Source organism: Acipenser ruthenus, chromosome 11, assembly GCF_902713425.1.
Source record: "Acipenser ruthenus chromosome 11, fAciRut3.2 maternal haplotype, whole genome shotgun sequence".
NCBI lineage: Eukaryota > Metazoa > Chordata > Actinopteri > Acipenseriformes > Acipenseridae > Acipenser > Acipenser ruthenus.
In genome coordinates, this window is record NC_081199.1 from 29453717 (window position 1) to 29475123 (window position 21407).

Consider the following 21407-nt stretch of genomic DNA (forward strand, 5'->3'; position numbering starts at 1 on the left):
AATAAAGTACTTCCTTAAATAACCCATGAGACATAAGAAGAGTTGTTGGATATCACAATACTTACCATAATATGGATATCAAACATGTCTGTTAAATCAAGCAATGTGTAATACAGAAAATCATTCAGATCAGTATGTATTTTTATACATCATGATAAATAAGATTACGGATTAGCATTGATGGAATCATGAGTTGGATTGTCAAAATGGTTTATCCATCTACCTTTTACTGGTTTAACTACTGGTTTCTCCTCCTCTTTTTTGGCTGCAGGTTTTGAAACCTCAGGTTCTGGTACCTTCTTCATGGCAATTGTGGGCACTTTGAAAAAACATTTACCGTTTTCAGAATTTTGATAGTAAAACCTATATTCTACTGCTACAATTAAAAAAGAAATACTCTCTAAATGTGTGTAACTTATACAATATATAGAAACCTGTGTAATGGTTATTTTTCATTTTCATTTTCAGAAACATGTTGAGGTATAAATCCCACCATGCTTCATGTTTACATTTTAAAATATGTATTTGACACATCATATAATTTTCACTCTGCATACAGACGGCATATTTTAAGGTCTTCTGTACCTTTTTCTGGGGTAACATTATCCACTTTCAGTTGGGAGACAGCAACAAATTCTTCTACTTCAGCCACTTCAGGTACTTTAAAGACAGTATCATGTGTATTTATATTGCGCTCAAGAGGTTAGCAAAGAAGAATATGACTGTTTAAAGGACGACACTAAACAATGAATACAGAATAAAAGACATAAACATACAGGACAAACTTACATAAGACAAATGAAGATAAAAAAGTAAAGTTGTTTGTAAATGGGAATGGTAAAGACGAAAAAGGTATGAGTTGGTGAATTTGATGACAAATACCTTTCACTAGAGTGACTCCTTTTCTCGAAACACTGACTGAAGTAACTTCTTCAAAGACAGCTGTTTTGACATCTTCAGTAAATTGAAAAATATGTTTAAGTAAGTGTAAATTAATAAAACTAAAATAAAACTATATATATATATATATATATATATATATATATATATATATATATATATATATAATGTACTCTCCTAGTCTGATACATCTACTGTTATGACTAATTCACTTGTATGAATTTGCATGTACATATATTAACACCAAAGTTCATGCAGAGAAAAACCTGTATGAGACAATAATGTGAAATAACAAAAAAGACAATGACATATATATATATTTTTACTGCCAGCTGACCGCTGTACAGTAAGAGACACAACAGCAAGAAATAAAGAGATGATGTGCAGAAGATGTGTACCTTTCGTAATTATAATTTCTTCTTTTTCTGGAATATGTACTTGTATAATTTCTTCATATACTGTCTTCTTTTTCTCCTCAGGAACTTAAATAAATAAATAGACTTTCAGATTGTAGAATGGGTAACAACATCCCCTGAAGTATTTAAGATAACAAAGACATTCAACTTAAGAACTAACCAGAAGAACTCCACATTTAAAAAGAATGCTGTGCACATATATGAATACCTTTAGCTGGAGTTATTTTCTCTGCAGGGTATTCAATGGTTGGTTGTGTTGCTTCAGGAATGACTCTTCTAGCACCTTCAGGCACTTTAAAGAACATTTACATTTTAGGTTTTACTAAATGTAATAAGATTGTATATGTCTCAAGAATAACAGTTAAGACAAACACACAAGTCACATATACTGGTCTTAAGTGAGACACACTACAGCCATGACTTAACAAAGGACACAAACATTGAAGAAGCTCTCTACCTCTGGCTGGAGGCACCCTCTCTGTTTGGGAAGCAGATAAAGGTGTTGGAGTCGCTGGTATAGGTTTCTTAGCAGCTTCAGGCACTTTAAAGAACATTATTATAACTTTAAACTAAAATCAACATAGACATTAACTTAAAAGCAATAGACTGAACTTGACAGACACACATAAAGTACATGTTACACTGATCGACACACATACATACATACATGTTTAAAATTAGTTTAGAACGAAGCACATAGTGCAAGTAAAGACTGTCGATAAAGCAAGATAGGTCTTCCAAAATGTATTTTTTAGTACCTTTAGCAGGAGTTACTTTTGCTTGGACTGGAATAGGCACTGGTGCAGGTTCTTCTGGGATGATCTTCTTTTCTGGTTTAGGCACTATTAAGAATAGTATGTGGCATTCAGAACTCATTTGTAGTTGTAAAAGAAACAAGATAGAACACGGCATTCATTGATTCTCAATGAGTTTTGGTATTGAATTTCACACACACATACATGAAAAACAACACTGATAGGACAACACAAAGTACATGTTACCTTTTATTTAATATTTTGAAATTACATCACATACACAAGGAAAGCTATGTTTGTTTCTCGTGGCTGCATTTTGGAATTGCTCAAGAAATAACACATCCTGTAGCTGACAAGCTATAAAAAAGAATCAAATGATTCAGTGAAGACAAAATAAGCATAAGTTCTGAAGCATAGCAGAACATGTAAAGCTTTTTTAAGAGCTTATTTTTAGTACCTTTCACTGGAGCAACCTCCTCTTTCTTTGCAATAGCCACAGCAGGTGCAACTTGTTCAGTCTTCTTAGGAGCTTGTGGCACTTTAAAGAATATTTGAAATTTAGCTTAATTTACTACATAGTGCTAGTAAAGAATAACTGTACATAGATGTTGCTTTGACATACAACACATAGACATTACATGACTGTACGGTTGACAGAATTGAGTACTATCGTACTGCATGTTAACAAGATACAGTATACGAAGGGACACCCTATCAATACTTTGCACAGTGTAAAAAGACAAATAGGCAAGAAAGGTTATTGAATCATAGCCGAACATGTAAAGCTTTTCTAAGAGACATATTTCAAGTACCTTTCACTGGAGCAACCTCCTCTTTCTTTGGAGCAGCCACAACAGGTGCAACTTGTTCAGTCTTCTTCGGAGCTTCTGGCACTTTAAAGAATATTTCAAATGTAGCTTAGTTTACCATATAATGCTGGTAAAGAAATGCACTGATGCTGCTTGGACATACAACACTTATACATGACATGCCTGTAATGGCTGACAGAAATGTGTACCACCGTACACTTTAACATGATACAGTGTACAAAAGCGAGAAATGCATTCCATGGTATTAAACAGGTTGTGTGAAGTCGATTTAACCAAGAAAGTGTTTGCATCAGAAGACAACAAGTATTCTGTGTACTTTAAGTACCTTTCACTGGAGCAACCTCCTTTTTCTTTGGAACAGCCACAGCAGGTGCAACTTGTTCAGTCTCCTTAGGAGCTTCTGGCACTTTAAAGAATATTTCAAACTTAGCTTCATTTGCCACATAATGCTGGTTAAGAAATGCATGGACAAGCAGGACATACAACACACAGACATGACAAGACTTGGATGGTTAATAATGGTTGATTAGGTGAGGAAAATAGGTCGTGTTGCCTTCCTCAGAATTGAAATTGAAAGGGTGCACATGACGTAGAATTTTAACATTACATCTATAATGTGGCATATTTGACAATTACTGCTAAAGGTTTTTAGATGTAATTGTATTGTTGTAGGTTGCATAATAAATTTAAAATTAGTTAGTATTAACTACAAAATAAAATATAAGGGTATACAAAAAAATCACAGTAGATAGAAAAATGCTCAAATTAATGTTGGCACATCCCAGCGGATAGTCATCAGTGTATTGTGTGATATCTGCATTTGCAATTGAATTGTCTACAGTATGTCCAGTAACTTAAAAACCTAAATTTATCACTATATTCTCTTTCACTACATTTGTATTCTAGTGGGTACACTGGTAACATACAGTTTACATAATAAAAAAACACAAAAAAAGACAAACTAACAAAACGAAAAGAGAACATCAACATAAACATAGACATTGAAGATTATCAGCAATAATGCTGGAAGAATTTAAGAAGAGCTGTCAAAACATGTTGGTGGAATGGCAAGACAATAAAGAGCTGTTTGACGTTCACATAGGTCTTTGGGTATACCTTTGGCAGGAACCACTTCCTCACTTTTGGGGACACTGACTGGGGGCACCGGCTTTGTAAATTCAGGCACTTTAAAGACAGTTACAAAGAATTAGACAGAAATACAAAACACACAATAAAACAATGGACAGTTATAGAAATGCATTGATGCTGCATGGACTTACAGTACAGCACACACACATGAAATGACTCGGAAGGTTGGCAGCTGAGCACTATACCAAGTACATTACCAGGACATGACAACTAAGTTTCTTTAAATGCTTGTTTTTGGAATTGTTAAAAGAAATGTAATATGTACCGCATTCCTTTGAATTTAAGACGCCCTTGAATTTAAGATGCAGCCCAAATTCACCACCCTCAATTTGAGGAGAAAATCAGACACCAAATAAATATGTATTTACAAAGATATAACCTCAGTTACGCATGCATGGAGGCAGTGTGCGGTCGTCTGCTTTCACACAGAGCATTACAGTTATGAGCTGCTTCTCATTTCCTGTCATGATTAATTGTACCAGTTTTTCTCACTTTTTATGATTGGCATGTCAAAAAATTCAGGGGTCTGGTCAGCATTTCCGATCTGTCCAAGCCTAATAACAAAACACTGAAATTGTAAACGCTTCTCTTCAAATTCCTCAGGAAGCTGATGATGCTTTGGAAATGGCTTACATTCGAAGGATTACGGTAAGCATTTTATAGTTATGAAATAACACACTGTTGTAGCTGACAAAATGTAACATAGAATTCATTGGCTTTGTGTAGACAAACAAAGCACGGAGTGAAAGCTTTGTTTTAAGTACCTTTCACTGGAGCAACATCCTCTTTCTTTGGCGTCGCCACCACAGGTGCAACTTTTTCAGTCTTTTTGGCGGCTTCTGGCACTTTAAAAAATATTTTAAATTGAGCTTAATTTACTATATAGTGCTAGTAAAGAATTACTGTATATAGATGTTGCTTTGACATACAACACATAGACAGTACATGACTGTACGGTTGACAGAATTGAGTACTATCGTACTGCATGTTAACAAGATACAGTATACGAAGGGACACCCTATCAATACTTTGCACAGTGTAAAAAGACAAATAGGCAAGAAAAGTTATTGAATCAAAGCCGAACATGTAAAGCTTTTCTAAGAGACGTATTTCAAGTACCTTTCACTGGAGCAACCTCCTCTTTCTTTGGAGCAGCCACAACAGGTGCAACTTGTTCAGTCTTCTTTGGAGCTTCTGGCACTTTAAATAACATTTCAAATTTAGCTTAGTTTACCATAGTGCTGGTAAAGAAATGCTGCATGGACAAGCATGGGCATACAACACATAAACATGACGGGAAGACAGATGGTGTACTACTGTTCATTAATAAGATATCAACACTGTTTGTTACTAAAACGATTTAGTAAAGACAAATTAAAAAAGAAAAGCTTTTCTTAAAGCTGGGTTTCAGGTACCTTTCACTGGAGCAGCCTCCTCTTTTTTTGCAACAGCCACAGCAGGTGCAACTTGTTCAGTCTTCTTAGGAGCTTCTGGCACTTTAAAGAATATTTCAAATTTAGCTTAATTTGCCACATAGTGTTGGTAAAGAAATGCTACATGGACAAGCATGGACATACAACACATAAACATGACATGACCGTTCAGGATATGCATTGATGATGCACCAACATTAATTATGTAATGACTGGGATGGTCGACAATTAATAGATACGGTGTACCAAATAATATCACGTTGCTCTGCTTACATATATTTTATTTATTGCATTACAATAAATTAATTGGGTCACTTTTTTAACACAAATTTAAATAGTAAGTTATAAAGTGAACATGGTCAGATGGATTCAACACTATCCTTACATGCTGCATTAAAATGGAAAACGAAAGTGTCACTGTTAAATCAATATCCCATATAGGTGTAAATGAAGTCACACGACATACTAAAGCACATAAAGGTATGCTTTGCACTATTGTATAACTTATTATAGGACCTCTGCACATAGAATGGGTTCACCTACAGTCACTTCATTTACTCTCTGCAGAAACATATATAGTTTCTGTCGCTGTATTGTTATCCTAGTAGGTAAACATGTACACTTTTACGAACAACAAACATTTAAAAGTAAAAACAAACACAGCAAATATAACCAGCAAGATGCTGGCAGACATTAAGAAAGGGTTTTTATGAAACAGACTGTGCAAGATAAAGAATTGATGTGTTTGAAGCTCACACATCGCTTTGAATATACATTTGGTAGCAGCCATATCTTGGACATTTATTTGCAAAGAACTATAGACAGAAATATAAAGCAGAAAAGACAAGAAACAAAAACATAGACAGTATAGTTCACCATAACATATATATATATATATATATATATATATATATATATATATATATATATATATATATTGAAGTGAATATATAATATTTCATTTTTATTATTCAGGATAAGTAAGTTAATGAATGGAACTTTTTTTTTTACAAAACTTTCAGGAAGTATTAAGGTTCCTTAGCGCAGCAGACACACATATAAAACTCCTCTGAAGTAGTTACTGTAATTTGACTTTTAAAACGCTGTGAATATAGAAGCCTTCTGGCAACTTTCACGCGATTTGATTGGCTCTTGTAATGCTTACATTTGCATATCCCGATTAGCTATATATATATTGTTGTATTTTTGCTTTACTCTATTGAACACACAGGACTTGGTATAGACAACCAAAACATTAAGACAACCCCCCCCCCCCCCCCGACATATTTTACAATGGTAAACATTAAAAACATAAAACAAACAACAACTAATGACAGACAACATATACTGTATTATATGGCCCTATGTAAACATTTCTACTCATATGTGCTATATAGTGTATATCTATACCTTTAACAGGAGTGACCATTTCCTCTGGAGGAACTGGTTTTGGTTTTGGAGTTGGAGCTGGTTCAGGTTTTCCAGGTACAGTCTTCCTTGGCTCTTCAGGAACTTTAAAGTATATTATTGAAGATGTGATAAAAAAAAAAGTTCAAAGCAGCCAGAAAACATTCAACAGGTAGACATACACATGTTTTGAAAGAACAATTTTGTTTTAAAGAAGTTGACAATTCACAGTAACAAAGTTACACACAAACAGACATCGATAAGCTCATAGCCATTATCTCATGGCTGTATTTATAAATGCACATAAAGATATTATTAAATAAAATAAACCAAAACCAAGAAGGTACGACATAAATAGCAGACTCTTTTTTTTTTTTTTTAACACAAACAAACGTCAATACCTTTCACTGGTGCAACCTCTTTCCTTCCTGGAGTGATAGCAGATGGGACTTCAGGTGTAGCCTTATCTACAGGTCTAACCTTTTCTACAGGTGCAACCCTTGGTTCAGGTGCTACTTTGGCTGCAGGTGCTGGTTTCACTTCAGGTTTCACTTCAGGTTTCTTAACTTCTTCAGGCACTTTAAAGACATCATGGGTTTTTTAGACAACAACGGCCGTACAAGGATTTAATATGAAAATGATTAAGATGTTAATATGAACATGTACGTATAAAGTATACTGAATTTCGAACTTCCAGCACAATTAACAGGCACTAACAATGTCAGACACTGTTTTAGCACAGCAGACACACGTTTAAAACTACTCTCAAGTAGCACAAGAACTGTTTAAGCATTTAAAGATTTTTTTAGTAACTATCTAAAACACATATGCCAATCTGTAAAAAGCAGGCTTTGGTAATAGTACAAGAAAGCTAAAAAATAAAAATAAAAAATAAAAATAAAGATGTAAAGTAAGAAATCTAAAAGAGCATACAGACAGACAGACAGATATACATCAATAGACAGACAACAACTTTAAAGAACGATATATAAGACCTGGAACATATATTGACGTAAAACATGCATTATTCTACATGTGGTATTCTAAACACCACATTAGTCTGTACCTTTAGTAGGTGCAACCTGATCTTTAGCTGGAGTAACAGCAGGTTCAGATACAGGCTTCTTCAATTCTCCAGGTGCTTTGAAGAAAATATTGTTTTTTTAATGGTAAACATTATAATATATCAACAACAAAAAGGTTACAAAAACACACAGATTTTAATATGAAAGGTGTAAAACATATCAGACAATACAAGCAGATGAATTACTACATAAAGCTTCAAGACTGATTATGTTCACTGTGCCATATGTTGACTGACATGTTTTATGTGTGTAGAGAATACATATTTCAAAGCCTTCAATATACATTTACTATGAAGACTTTGAAAGCGACAGTGAAGGCATGAACAATTATTTCTATAATTTTGTTTTGATATTCTAATGCTGACTAGCAATGCAAGAATACATACTATTTGTCATGTTATATAGTGTAAGCTGTGATCCCTGTAGCTTGCAGACTTTTCAGAAGCAGTGGAAGTATATTACCTTTAAGCATTACGTATTCAAAAGTCAAATGCCGTGTTTGTGAGGGCAACATTCTCTGCAAGCACTAAGAAGTCAATAACTTTGCTCCAAGTGATATTCAACTCCAAGAAATATTGGCATGCTGATTCTAAGTCTGTGTATATGTCTTGGTGTATTTTGGCTCAACATAAATGTTGTTATATGCTGTATAAAATGGAATACAACAGAATAACTAGACACACACAAATGAGAAAAAAACTAGACCCACACAAATAAGAAATCCAACACGTATCAAACAAGAGTTTACATAGACTCTGGTGTTCTTAAGAACACAATATTTACTTAAGTACTGCAAATGTAGACCTAAAACACACATTGAAGACACTTGGCACAAACAAAACCAAAAAAATTGAAAGAGATGTGCAGATGTACACGATGTTAAATTGCCAAACACACAAGACAAACAGACAAGTCTTTGTACCAGTTGAGGCTGTACCTTTTGGTGCAACATGGTCTTTCTTTTCTGGTTTAACTTCTGGTGTAACCTCTGATACAGGCTTCTTGGCAACTTCAGGTACTTGAAAAATAGCATTGTATTTCAGTAAAGGACATACACTAATATTAGTATTTTAGAAAAGATGAACTGATGTGAATGCTATAAATAACACTAACACTGATTCATTGTAACAAAGACAAACAAGAGATTTGTAGATGCAACCTAGAAAATGTAGAATTAAAATCAAGAATTTAAAAAATGTAAATCTGATACACTGAACCCACTTGTATTTAAAATTGTAAATGTACCTTTAGCCTCGGCAGGCTTGTCTCTCTTTGGTACAGCAGCAGGTGTAATTTCTTCTGGCTTCTTTGAAGCTTCAGGAACTTCAAAGAGATGAATTTCAAATTAGAGAAAAGTTGCCAAAGTGATTGTGGTTTGTTCAAGCGCACATGCAGAAGCATGATGGTTTTTTTTTTTAAATGTATTTATTAATATTTAGGAAGACATAGAACTATACATGTCACAGAAATAAAAATGGAAAACTCCACTTTTATATCAACAAAAAGAGTTGCGTCTGTGTGATCTATTTAGAACACACTGACGGACAAAATAAAGATGGATTAAATTTTGGACAATAATCAGACATACAGTAACAATGCAACATCAATTTATGCTTTGATAAGCGCACATACAGTAAGAGTACAGAAGACAACTTGCTTGTGCTGAGACAAAGCCATTAGTTGCTTTATAGCAAAGAAGCAGCGCAAGCACACAGACAGGTGGGTAAGCAGCAAGTGGTAACACAAGAAAAGGTATGTATACATACAGCCGTGAGACACACGTGCTATAGCCTTTACAGATCTCTACCTTTTTCAGGAGTTGTGTATCTTCCTCCTACCACTGTTACACTGACTGTCTCATCTACAGGCACCCTTGAAACTTAAAGACATTACAGACAGTCTTAGATAAGGACACATTAAAATGCTTTACGGATTTGTGTGTGAAAGATAACATAAAACATAGATACAAAAATAAATGACAAATATTTAATAAATACAAAATAAATGTACAAAACAACATGTTATATCATTATTTTGGTGTAGAGAAGCTGATGATTTGTATTCCTGAATAGCTGAATTTGTTCATTTAGTATTTAACTAAATAGAAATGTACATTCAACACAAAAAATTACATTTAAGATTTACAAAAGTGATTCAAAGATTTACTTATATTAGCACAAACAAACCAACCACAGCTTTAATTTAAATAAATAAAGGAATGTACAATTGTTGTACTACATGTATTATGACACACATTTTTGTTTGTGTTTTAGTGTCATTTTTACAGATAAAATATGTATTGTCTACCTGCTGGTCCAGAAACTTCATCTCTTTTAATTATAGTAGCTTGTACAAATTCCTCTTCAATTATCCTTCTTTCAGTTTCTGGCACATTAAATGACAACAATTAACAGTAAGAATCACATATATATTCTTAATAAAAGCTAATTGATATTAGTGGAATTTCAAAGACAGACACAAAAACAATATCATTCAGGCGGTGGGAACTACCACAAATAGACATATTAAAGACATTCTGTTAAATCACAACGTTTAGTAAGATGATAATGAACTAGTATAAATCCTAATCAAAGAAATGAAACTGTTGTTAAATAAAACTGAAAGCTTATTAGTGGAAATTTGAAGAGTTTTGTGAAAGGTTAGTGATGGCAGAGATGAATACACATCAGATAATTAGGATGATCATTATGGCTAATACCTGTCCTTGTAATGATCTCTTCAGCAGCATACTCAATAACAGTAGAAGTTACATCTTATGAAACAGGAAATAGTATGCATCAATTTTAAAATCTATTGATTAATGTATAGAGATATGTTTTGTATTTTGCCTTTTACCCTTTTATTTAGCTTTCTCACCTTTGGTGATTACTGTAGATGGTACGTCTGGACCTTCTACTCCAGTATCAGGGACATCTAAAGATTATCAAAGTTTTGTATTTTTTAATATATGGAAATATCAATTATAATGTGTGCTTTAATATTTGAAGAGGTATTTATAACCTTGATAAGCAATTTTATTTTTTAACTCACCATATTGTTTTCCCAAAGCAATTTCTGAAAAAGAAATAAAGCAAGTGTTTTAGTTTAAAAATATGTGTTTAAGAAAAAGAAATAACACTGGAATGTGTTATAATATATTTCTGTACAAACCTTTGCTGGACAAGCAGAGTTCAGCAGTGCTTTTGGCCTCACCTATCGGCTCCAGTCGCGCAATTACAGAATAAACACCTAAAATATTGTAAATTAAGGTTATTTAATCTGCACTCGTTGTTCAAAAATAATCTGTTAACTGTTACTTTCTATAGCACATACCTTCGTCGTCAGCAGTTACACTGTGGATGGTCATAAAATGACAACGCTCTTCCTTTCTAAAGTTGTATTTTGAACTTTCTTTAAGCTCTGTAGAGTCTTTGTACCATGTAACAATCGCATCATCGAACGAAACCTCACACTCAAAGGTTGCAGATTGATGCTCATTGACAACAATGTCCCGGATGTTCTTGGTGAACTGGATTTGTTGAGCTGTAACAAATAAGGGAAGTCGAAACATTAGCTTACTTCATGCAAGCATCTTTACAAGGGTTTTAAAAAAAGAATAGTTTGATTGAGGGGTCCACTACAATCGGTTATGCAAGTCAAAATAGAAAAAGAGCGATGTAATAGTAGTAACTATAGAAATAAGTAGTGTGAGTCTAAAGAACAAACTGATGCCACCAGATTGTTCAAAAGTAAGAAAAAAAATCAAAAAAGTAAACCCAAACATGTTCAAAAATAATTTAAAATTGATGGACAAAATTGAAATAAAATACAAGAGTAAAAAAGAAAGAAAATCAAGATTCAAGAAGGCTGTGAAGAATATCCCTAAGGCATGAATGAAAAATGCAAAAGAAGAGAAGAAAATGTTCCAGAATGTTCAGCCATGGTAAACTGGTTAATGACTGTTAAAAATGAAGACAGGCACACATGGAAAAAGCGGTTAAAATGTAAAGACCCAACACTGTGGTATTTTTGCCGATGATGAGTTGTTAGACTTCCTAACTGCAGGCGATTATCACTTATCAATACAGACCTTCCACCCTAAAATCAGCAGTGGTCTCAAGGCACTCAAATCTGCAGGTAAAACGTCCTTGGTCTTCTGGTGTTAGGTCTTTAACATAAAGTTTCTGTACTTTATCAGTGACATCAACTGTGTATCTGTCATGTGTCTCTATCAGCTTTCCATTTTTTAACCACTCTGATTTTACATTAGATACTGAGAACTGGCAAGCCAGGGTACCCATCTGGCCTTCCTTACCAGCTAAGCTCTGGAGATGATGTTCCACTACAGGTTCTGTAAAACAACAAAACAAAAGTAGTTTAGTATTTTATCCAAGAGAAAGCTTGTATAGTACCAGTAATACAATATTTATGCACAACAAGCTGCTAAAAAACAACACTTACCTGCTACGGTTAATTTAGCACTTGAAATGTGTGGACCACAGACAATACGATAGTTTCCTTGATCCTGTGTCTCACAGTTATAAATTCTCAGCACATGGCGGTCACCTTCAATGCTTATGTCATACTTTTCATCGGTATCCAGTTTTGCAGTTCCTTTGTACCAGGAAAGCTTAATCTCAGGATAGTTGATCTTGATCTCACATTCAAATACTGCATCCTTATTTACTGTAACAGTCTGATCTTCAATGTCCTTGACCAGAGTGATTGGCTAAAAGCAAAAATAGTTGATTATTTCCTTCCACAACGTTAAATCAGTACAGGTTTTTGTTCAAAAGAATATTACTTTCCATACCTCAGTTTGTGTCATTCTTTGTTGTAGGAAAGAGACAAGTTCATCAAACTCCTGTTCTTCTCCAGCACTTCTTCCCTCCAGTTCCTGAAGCACAGATTTAAACTATTAATGGACTGACAACAAGCAAATACTGTGTAGCACATTTCCTCTGCAATGAAGATATTCAATAATGTTGTAATATTATTTACCAGTTGATGAGTTTCCTCTCCTTTCAACTTTTTGAGCTGCTCAAGTGCTTGCAGAAGACCACGATAATCTGTGATTCCATACATGCGAGCATATTTCTCATACTCTTTGGGGTCCACATTTCTCAACAGTTCTACAATATCAATGTCTTTGTCTTCCTCTTGTTCCTTTTGCTTGGAAGGCACCCTAAAGAAGGAAGAAGTAAATGTATATGTATTTAAATCACATGTCAGTAAAGCTTGTATGTTGATGTTTAGGACTGCAACTGTATGTTTGTCTTGATAATAATTCCTAACAATACTTTACACATACTTCTTCAGTTTGGCCCGGAAGTCGGCATCAACCGTTAGTTCTTTCTTTTCCTCGACCTCCAGGTTGGTACTGCATTCGATTTCACCAAACTTGTTTGTTGCAAGACACCTGTACTGTCCTGAGTCTGTTTTGGTCACTTCTTTGATTTCAAGTTTCGCCTCCTGACCCTTCTGCTCTACAACAATGCGTCCTCCATGGTTGATTTGTCTCCATTTGCCTTTCATCCATTTAACATTTGGAATTGGGTCACCACCAACTTTGGCAATAAAAGTAGCTACCCCCTCTGAAAATGAAACAGAGCCAAACATTGAGTAACAGTTCCTTCCAGCAACTGAAAAGATAATTATACTAAAAACACAAATAGAGAGATTTTAATATTATGTTATCTACACTTACTTTCTGTCACTTTGATACTCTTGGGTTCCTCAATGAAGAATAAGTTGTCTAATTTTGCTGGCTTTGCTGCTGCTGCTGGTGCAGGTGATGCTCCCACTGCTTTATCTAAATCAGAATGCAACTCAATATTTTAATACATATTATATGAATTATTGAACAGATAACATGATGTGTACCTTAGTTAAGAAGAAGGATGAAGTTACTCTATATTTAATAAGATGCAATATAAAAACCCAGTTTCTCAAGAAAGTTATGACATAGTGTAACATTAGATATCTAGGTCTTAGTTACATGAATTTAAAAGAAATAAGAAAAGCAGGTCCTTTTACAGAAGATATATGATGGTATACCATATTCCTTTGAATTTATAAATTTATAATTTATATTTACAAAGACGCAACCTCAATTGCACTTTTGTATCGTACAAAACTGACACAAAACAGTGTTGTTGTAGATTAACCACAGAGCTTGTTTATTGTGCTGCGCACTGAATAATACTTAAGATGGCATCTCAGTCATACACACACCACTCACTCACTTACGGCATCACACATCCTGGCAACAGCAAGCACCACACAACACTCCACGGCATCAGGCAACATGTAACCCAGCAACCACAACAGCACTGAACTGTTGCTTGGCATGTCAAAAAAATACTGGAGTCTGATCAGCATTTCCGATCTGTCCAAGCTGGTACTGTTTGTTAGAAATGCTGAAATTGTAAACATTTCTCTTGGAATTCCTCAGGAAGCTTGGTTTGTTTTTTTCTCAGCAGTAAGTCACATTTGTGCTACTTGTGTATTCCGGCAGATGCCTTTGTTGTCTTTTTCCAGCACTAAGCCACGTTGCTGTTTGGGTACTCGGGTCACGTCTTTTGTTGGCGATTTTAATACATGCATCATTATACTGTACTCGAATTTAAGATGCAGGCTATTTTTGAGAAGCAAAAAATTGTTAAAAAAGCGCGTCTTAAATTCAGAGGAATACGGCATATCTCTATCTTGTTTCATTCAGAAGATAAAGCAAAATTTTAAACAGATATACAAAATCAATGCACAAAATAAAGAAGCGGTGTCGAAGTGGTCGGGATAATGCTCAAAGCAAGCATAAGATGTAATTCAAAGAAAATAAGTTACAATGAAAAAAAGAGCGTTACACTATCATTGCAAGAAAGCAGTGCAAATTGGATAATATAAAGTAATCGCACTGTACCTTTTACGGTTACTTTTGCCTTGCAAGATTCACTTCCGGCCTCATTTGTGGCCTTACATACGTAGTCACCAGCATCAGTTTTAGCAACTGCATTTATTTCCAAAGCAGATGTACCATCGGTGAAAGTAATCTGGCACTTATCAGAAGGTTTAACTTCTTTCTTGTCCTTTTGCCATTGAATCTTGATAGGGTCGGATCCATGGACATGACAGCTTATCTGCAAGCTTTCACCTACATTAACTGTGACTGGTTTAAGAGGCAGATCAAAAACTGGAGGTCTTTTTAGTTCTGAAATTGGAAACAGCATAATGACTTAATGACACAAAAATGATAAGAAAAAATGAGCGTCAGATATTTTATGCATTCAGATTTTTTCTAAAGCACAGTGAAAATATTTTATGCTACTGAAATAGTAAATAAGACCTTAAGAAGACATTATTATAACACTATTAAACTAACCTTTAATAAGCACAGACACATTGCATGAGGTAGTGCCTGCTTCATTCGACACCTTGCAAGTGTAAGAACCAGTATCTGAGAGTCTAGCTTTCTTTAGGCACAGTTGTACAACATTGCTTTTAAATGACATGTCATAACTGTCAGAGAGTTGGATTTCTTGGTCATCTTTGAACCAGCTTATGTTCATTGGTTGGGAACCAGAAACACGACCTTCCAACTTAATGATTTTTCCTTCTGTGTCTTCAATTGATTCAGAAGGTTTCTTGGTGAAGGTAGGTGGCACTTTGCGTTCTGTAACAAACAAATAAACCAACACATTCAATTTATTCGCAAAAAATGTATTCGGGTTTCAAGATATTATTTTCTTTCTCTTTTTATGTAATGCATAAGAAAAAGTTCATAAAGAAAGATGTTCAAAATTTGAAAAATGCATCCCTACTAAGCAAGATCCAATATACAAGAATACTTTGAAAATGGTTTAGGGGGGGTTTAAAATGCATAAAAGAGAGTTTTAACTAAAGTAACAATATACTATTATAGAACTAGAATGAAGAAATTAAAACCAAGATAAAGAAGGGGTAGAACTTGCAAGAACCCAATACCTTTCACTGCAACTTGAGCTGTACAAGAGTCCTTCCCGATATCATTGCTGGCTTCACAAGAGTACTGCCCAGAGTCTCCCTTATCTGCTTTCAGAATGGTCAAGCGAGGTGTGTCATCAATGCAGGTGATCTTATAATTTCCTGCAGCTCTGATGTCCTTTTTATCCTTTGACCAAGTGACTTTGATGGGTAAAGATCCAGTCATATGGCACTCAAGTGCAAAACTGTCTCCCACAGTAACTTCCAGTGGCTCTAGCTTTTTGTCAAAGACAGGAGCAAACCTGGGTTCTAGAAGTTAAATGGAAAAGTAAAGGAAGACTTAGAAATAGGCAAAAGTCAACAGTGCTTTGGCTTATTCAAGAAAGATATCAAGATCAACCTGCTAAATTGAACCACACATTTTTTGTTATCAAATATATAACCCAACCAACCTTTAAGTGTAAGTTTGGCGCTACAAGAGGCACTTCCAACAACATTGGAAGCTACGCATGTGTATTCACCAGAGTGTTTCATTTCAGTTTGAGCAATCTCTAGGATGGCAGTGTTATCAATAAAGGACATTTTAATGTCATCTTCGTTGGCCAAAGATTCATCATCTTTAAGCCAAGACACTTCAATGGGAGATGACCCAGTTACACGACACTCAAATTTAACTGGAAGACCCTCAGTCTCCTGAAGACTCGTCATTTTTCTTGTAAAGATAGGTGGTGTTTTGACATCTGCAACAGAACAGTTAACCAATATAATAGTTAAAAATACAATATGAAGAAATTAGTTTGGTAAAATGATAAAAGGAAATGATAAGGACAAGAGTTTGAAGAAAGATGTTGATGAGGTGATCACCTTGCACATTCAATGAGGCTTTTGACGATGCAGCACCTATATGATTTTCCGCTTTGCAGATGTATTCTCCAATGTCATTTTTGCTAACTTTGCTCAGTTTCAGAGTAGCAAAGCTGTTAGTGAATTCCATTTTGCACATAGAAGTAGCTCGCAGTTTTGTATCTCCTTTATACCATGACACTTTAATTTCATGGGTTCCTGCTATTTGGCATTTCAAACATACTGCATCTCCAGCAGTCACATCCACTGGTTCCAAATGGTGGACAAAATAAGGTGGTTCTAAAGCACAAATAAATATTAATCAATTAACTGATATATTCAACCTCTTAGTAATTAATAATTCCCAAGGAGCATTGACATTAATGAAAACAAACCTAATATTGACAGGACTGCATGACAGGTATCACTTCCTGCTTCATTCACAACTTCACAAGTGTATTTTCCACCACAATCTTTGTTACTTTCGAAGACTTCTAGTATGCAGGAGTTTTCTGTTGTAGTTACATTGAATTTTTCTGAAGATGTAATTTCTGTACCATCCTTCTGCCACTTCACTGAAATATCTGGGGTACCAGAATATGTGCATTCAAGAAACAGGGGCTTCCCTAGTTCAATACTAGAATCCTTCAATTTCTTCTGGAATTTTGCTGGTTCTGGTAAAATAGTGCAAGGAGAAATTAGAACACATTTCTAGAATAACGAGCGTGGTGTTAAATATGACATCTCTATTTATATATATATATATATATATATATATATATATATATAGTGCTCTCTCGCTATAACGCGGGTCTCGGGGAACACAAAATATGAGCATTATAACCGAAGAGTCTTATAAATGGGGGAGGGGGACACATAACAATACACATCTGACTAAAATGCAAAATAAAATTGTGAAGCAAAAATGTAACTTTCCATGAATTAATATAAACTGTAAATAGCCTGGATAAACGGCGGTTGGGAGTTCAGTTCGAAGTGACAGACAAGCAAACCAAGTGTGAGAAGGAGAGTGGGTGGGGAGAGGGGAAGAGGGAATGGGCTCGCCCCAGGTTCGGCTGCCGGAGCGGGGCTGAAGCGAAGCTGAAACGTCTCGTCTCCCAGAGAAAGTTCCAGCTTTCTCTCGTGGCAAAAAAGTAAATACATTAGGAAAGATAACCACGTAATATGCCTAATATTTATTTAGTTATAAACAAATGCTGAATAAGATGTCTGTGTTATAAAGTGCCTGCACAGCTTTTCTTCAGTTCAGATACTATCAAAAGGGAGAGACATAAACGGACGTTAGACTGAGAAGTTGTTTATAGTTTGAACAACACCGGTACTGTATTTACTGTAGAAATAATGCATGAATCACTAGTATAGCGAATTGGGGAACATGCTGTAGGAGTGTTATATCGGAGGCGCCTTATAGTTTACATACCCCAATGGAAATTTATAATTTCTAGAAATTTCTTGAAAACAGACAATTTTAGGAAAAATCTTTTGTAGCAAAAGATTTGCTTTTGTGGATGAGGAAAAAAAGTTATTTATTTCAGCATTTAAAAAATATGCTAATTCAAAAGTATTCATACCCTTTAATGCTTTGATAGTATTATCTACAAGGTGCTTGACAGTTCAATATGATAATGCAGAACCTAATACTAGAAGGATACAGGAAGATTTTTGAGCATTTGAGTATCCCAATTTCAACTACTGTTTTTATTATCAAGAAGTACAAGACTCATGGTACTGTCACACCGCTCCCTCGGTCTGGAAGAAAGAAGGTTCTTCACCAAAAACAAGTAGAAGAATTGTGAGGAATGTTAATAACAATCTGGGATTGCCAATTTGTTTTCCATTGGGGTACGTAAACTTTTATATAGATAGATAGATAGATAGATAGATTATACTTAATTTAAAGAAAACATAATGACCAACCTTTCACAAATAGATTTGTTGTACAACTCTCTTTGCCAGCATCATTGGTGATTTGACATGTATATTCACCACTTTTTGATGTGTCTACTTTGAACAATTCCAGAGAGGCTGTTGTTCCTTGCAAAGTTATTGCACAGCTCCTCCCAGAAATTATTTCACTGCTACCTCTGAACCATTTCAATTTTAGTGGAGGGGTTCCACTTACAACTCCTGTAAAAATGATATTAGATCCAGGCAGAGCTTCTACTGGTTCAGGCTTCTTCACAAAAGATGGAGGTTCTAAACATAGAGAAGCAAAAGAAACCTATTTTTTGGTATATCGGATACACAATTTCAAGAGCTCAAACAAGATACAACAACAAAAACAAAGATGAGCAAAAGTAAGAAATAAGATTTAGAATTATGAGACCTAAGCCTCAACCTTGAACATGTACTGACCTTTTACAGTCAAAGAAGCACTGCATTCATCAGCTCCAGCTGTATTTTTTGCTGAACATCTGTACTTTCCAGCATCTGACAATTCAAGAGTATCAACTTTCAAAGCACATGTATTGTCAGTAAATGTGAGGTGATGCTTTTCTCCTTCAACAATCTCTTCCCCATCAAGGAACCAAGAAACAGATAATGGTGGAGAACCAGATACTCTACACTCCATTTGGATTGCTGCACCCAAGATTGCATTTGTATCCTTTAACTTTCTTGTGAATGAAGGAGGGATAACTTTATCTGTTGAATAAATTGTAATAAGTGTAAATTCCATATGTAAAACAGGCAGCCTGTACAATAATATGGAATAACGGTGTTAAAATACACAATAACAAACCTGAAACAGTGAGGGTTGTTGTACAGCTGTCGCTGCCAACATTATTCTTGACCTCAAATGTATATTGGCCTGTGTCACCTTTTTCTGTCGACAAAATTTTGAGGGCTGCCACATTTTTGGAAAGGGTCATTTTGTATTTCCTGCCAGAGACCATCTCATTACCATTCCTAAACCATTTCCCCTTAAGTTCAGGTGTACCAGATATGGTGCATTCTAAAGTCACTGGATCCCCTGCTGTTACACTTATTGGTTCTGGTTTCTCCAAAATTGCTGCTGGTTCTGTAAAGTAACATAGAACACATCTAGTTTATGAAATGTAAGAATAACAAAAAGAAGAACAAATCAATACTGGTAATATGTATTTAGGAAACTGAAAGAGTATTTTTGTACCCTTACTAACCTAGAACAGACAAAGAAGCCATGCATTCCTGCATTCCAGCATCATTTTTTATCTGGCAAATATATTTGCCAGAGTTAGCTGTGTCTGCATTGATGATATTTAGGGTGACAAGATTGTTTTCAAAGGAAATCCTGGTATTATCACTGTCTCTTATCACATCTTTGTCTTTGACCCATGACACAGTAATAGGCTGTGAACCTTTAATCGTTGCACCCAAAGTCACTTCTTCTCCAGTAACGGCTGTCACATTTGATAGTTTCTTCACAAACACTGGTGGCTCTGAACAATTTAAGAAGATTAATATAATTAGGATGAGTTTGCAACAGAAAAGGAAACTCTTAGCAAGATTTTACCATCAGTTTACAGTGGTACTAACCTTTGAGCTTAACCGTGCCAGTACAACTGTCACTTCCCACATTGTTTCCTGCCTTGCATTGATATTCACCAACGTCTGAACCTTCCAGATTTAAAATGTGGAGAGTAGCAAGACAGCCCTCGTGTGTGACCTTGTACTTTTTACTGTCTTTAATTTGCCGTTTGTCTTTATACCAGGTTATTTCAAAGGGCGGAGAGCCTGAAAGCTCACATTCAAGGCTCAAATCTTTGCCTTTTATACCCTCCACTGGTTCAGGGGCTTTGATGAAAGCAGGTGGGTCTACAAAATCAATAGGAATTATATGTTATTTTTTTTTTTTCAGAAACATTACTCGTCAGTTGATTATATAATAGATCATATTGGTATTAAATGTATATATTTTCTCTGAATGATGTTTTTCTATATTATTCCTTTCAGTATTATTTAGCTCTCTGTGGAGAAACGCAGTTGCTAAAGGTTCGTCCACAGCCATTATCAATTCCTATTAAGCTAAAAGTAACAGTACATGCTAGGTGGCCCAACTACAAAATCAAGTCACCAAGTGATGTGCATCTCTTTTCTAACCACTTTTCTAACAACTGAGACGCAAACTTCAGCCTTTGAATATGAAGGAAGAGCATGTCAGAAAGCTACTTTGTACAAAAGTTAATATAATCATTTGGGAAAAATGTAAATTAAGAGTCATCAGATACACTTCTGACCTTTTACTGTAACTGTAGTGCTGCAGCTGTCACTTCCTGCTTCATTCAGCGCCTCACAGATGTAGTCTCCACTGTCTTCAAGACTGATATTTTCAATCTCAAGAACGGCCAGGGAGTTTATGAAGGACATTCTGTATTTTTCACTTTCACTGATTTTACTGTCATTTTTGAACCAAGAGATTTGGATTTCTGGTGATCCAGTTACTTTGCATTCAAAGCGAGTCTGGTCTTTCGGTTTTACTACCTTTGAAGACTCCAACTTCTTAACAAACTTGGGGGGTTCTGAGAAACCAAGACATAAAGAAAGTAAGAACAAAGAAAGAGAATGCAATATACTGTGCAATTAAAGAAAGATTGTGCTGTGGAACAAGAAAAATATTTGTTTGATTAAA

At 35.1% G+C, this 21407-nt stretch overlaps 1 protein-coding gene across 1 annotated transcript in view; it reads right to left on the minus strand.

The window, feature by feature from the left end:
• LOC117406791 (titin-like) overlaps window positions 1-21407 on the minus strand; it is a 165645-nt gene that overhangs the window by 98742 nt on the left and 45496 nt on the right. The window contains exons 63-106 of the mRNA XM_059033620.1: window positions 21016-21297; window positions 20315-20593; window positions 19939-20217; window positions 19539-19817; window positions 19154-19441; window positions 18716-18994; window positions 17173-17451; window positions 16799-17077; window positions 16387-16674; window positions 15956-16243; window positions 15354-15644; window positions 14895-15182; window positions 13683-13787; window positions 13287-13569; window positions 12977-13160; window positions 12789-12872; window positions 12437-12704; window positions 12066-12326; window positions 11309-11518; window positions 11147-11224; window positions 11027-11050; window positions 10853-10909; window positions 10695-10748; window positions 10283-10360; window positions 9783-9854; window positions 9221-9298; window positions 8913-8993; window positions 7957-8031; window positions 7292-7468; window positions 6894-6995; window positions 5466-5546; window positions 5170-5250; window positions 4815-4895; window positions 4018-4086; window positions 3227-3307; window positions 2884-2964; window positions 2529-2609; window positions 2075-2158; window positions 1774-1857; window positions 1525-1608; window positions 1299-1382; window positions 883-954; window positions 586-660; window positions 224-319 (exon numbers count right to left, since the gene is read on the minus strand). Coding sequence (XP_058889603.1) covers window positions 224-319; window positions 586-660; window positions 883-954; window positions 1299-1382; window positions 1525-1608; window positions 1774-1857; window positions 2075-2158; window positions 2529-2609; window positions 2884-2964; window positions 3227-3307; window positions 4018-4086; window positions 4815-4895; window positions 5170-5250; window positions 5466-5546; window positions 6894-6995; window positions 7292-7468; window positions 7957-8031; window positions 8913-8993; window positions 9221-9298; window positions 9783-9854; window positions 10283-10360; window positions 10695-10748; window positions 10853-10909; window positions 11027-11050; window positions 11147-11224; window positions 11309-11518; window positions 12066-12326; window positions 12437-12704; window positions 12789-12872; window positions 12977-13160; window positions 13287-13569; window positions 13683-13787; window positions 14895-15182; window positions 15354-15644; window positions 15956-16243; window positions 16387-16674; window positions 16799-17077; window positions 17173-17451; window positions 18716-18994; window positions 19154-19441; window positions 19539-19817; window positions 19939-20217; window positions 20315-20593; window positions 21016-21297 — 6804 coding nt within the window. The remainder of the gene's footprint in view (window positions 1-223; window positions 320-585; window positions 661-882; window positions 955-1298; window positions 1383-1524; window positions 1609-1773; window positions 1858-2074; window positions 2159-2528; window positions 2610-2883; window positions 2965-3226; window positions 3308-4017; window positions 4087-4814; window positions 4896-5169; window positions 5251-5465; window positions 5547-6893; window positions 6996-7291; window positions 7469-7956; window positions 8032-8912; window positions 8994-9220; window positions 9299-9782; window positions 9855-10282; window positions 10361-10694; window positions 10749-10852; window positions 10910-11026; window positions 11051-11146; window positions 11225-11308; window positions 11519-12065; window positions 12327-12436; window positions 12705-12788; window positions 12873-12976; window positions 13161-13286; window positions 13570-13682; window positions 13788-14894; window positions 15183-15353; window positions 15645-15955; window positions 16244-16386; window positions 16675-16798; window positions 17078-17172; window positions 17452-18715; window positions 18995-19153; window positions 19442-19538; window positions 19818-19938; window positions 20218-20314; window positions 20594-21015; window positions 21298-21407) is intronic.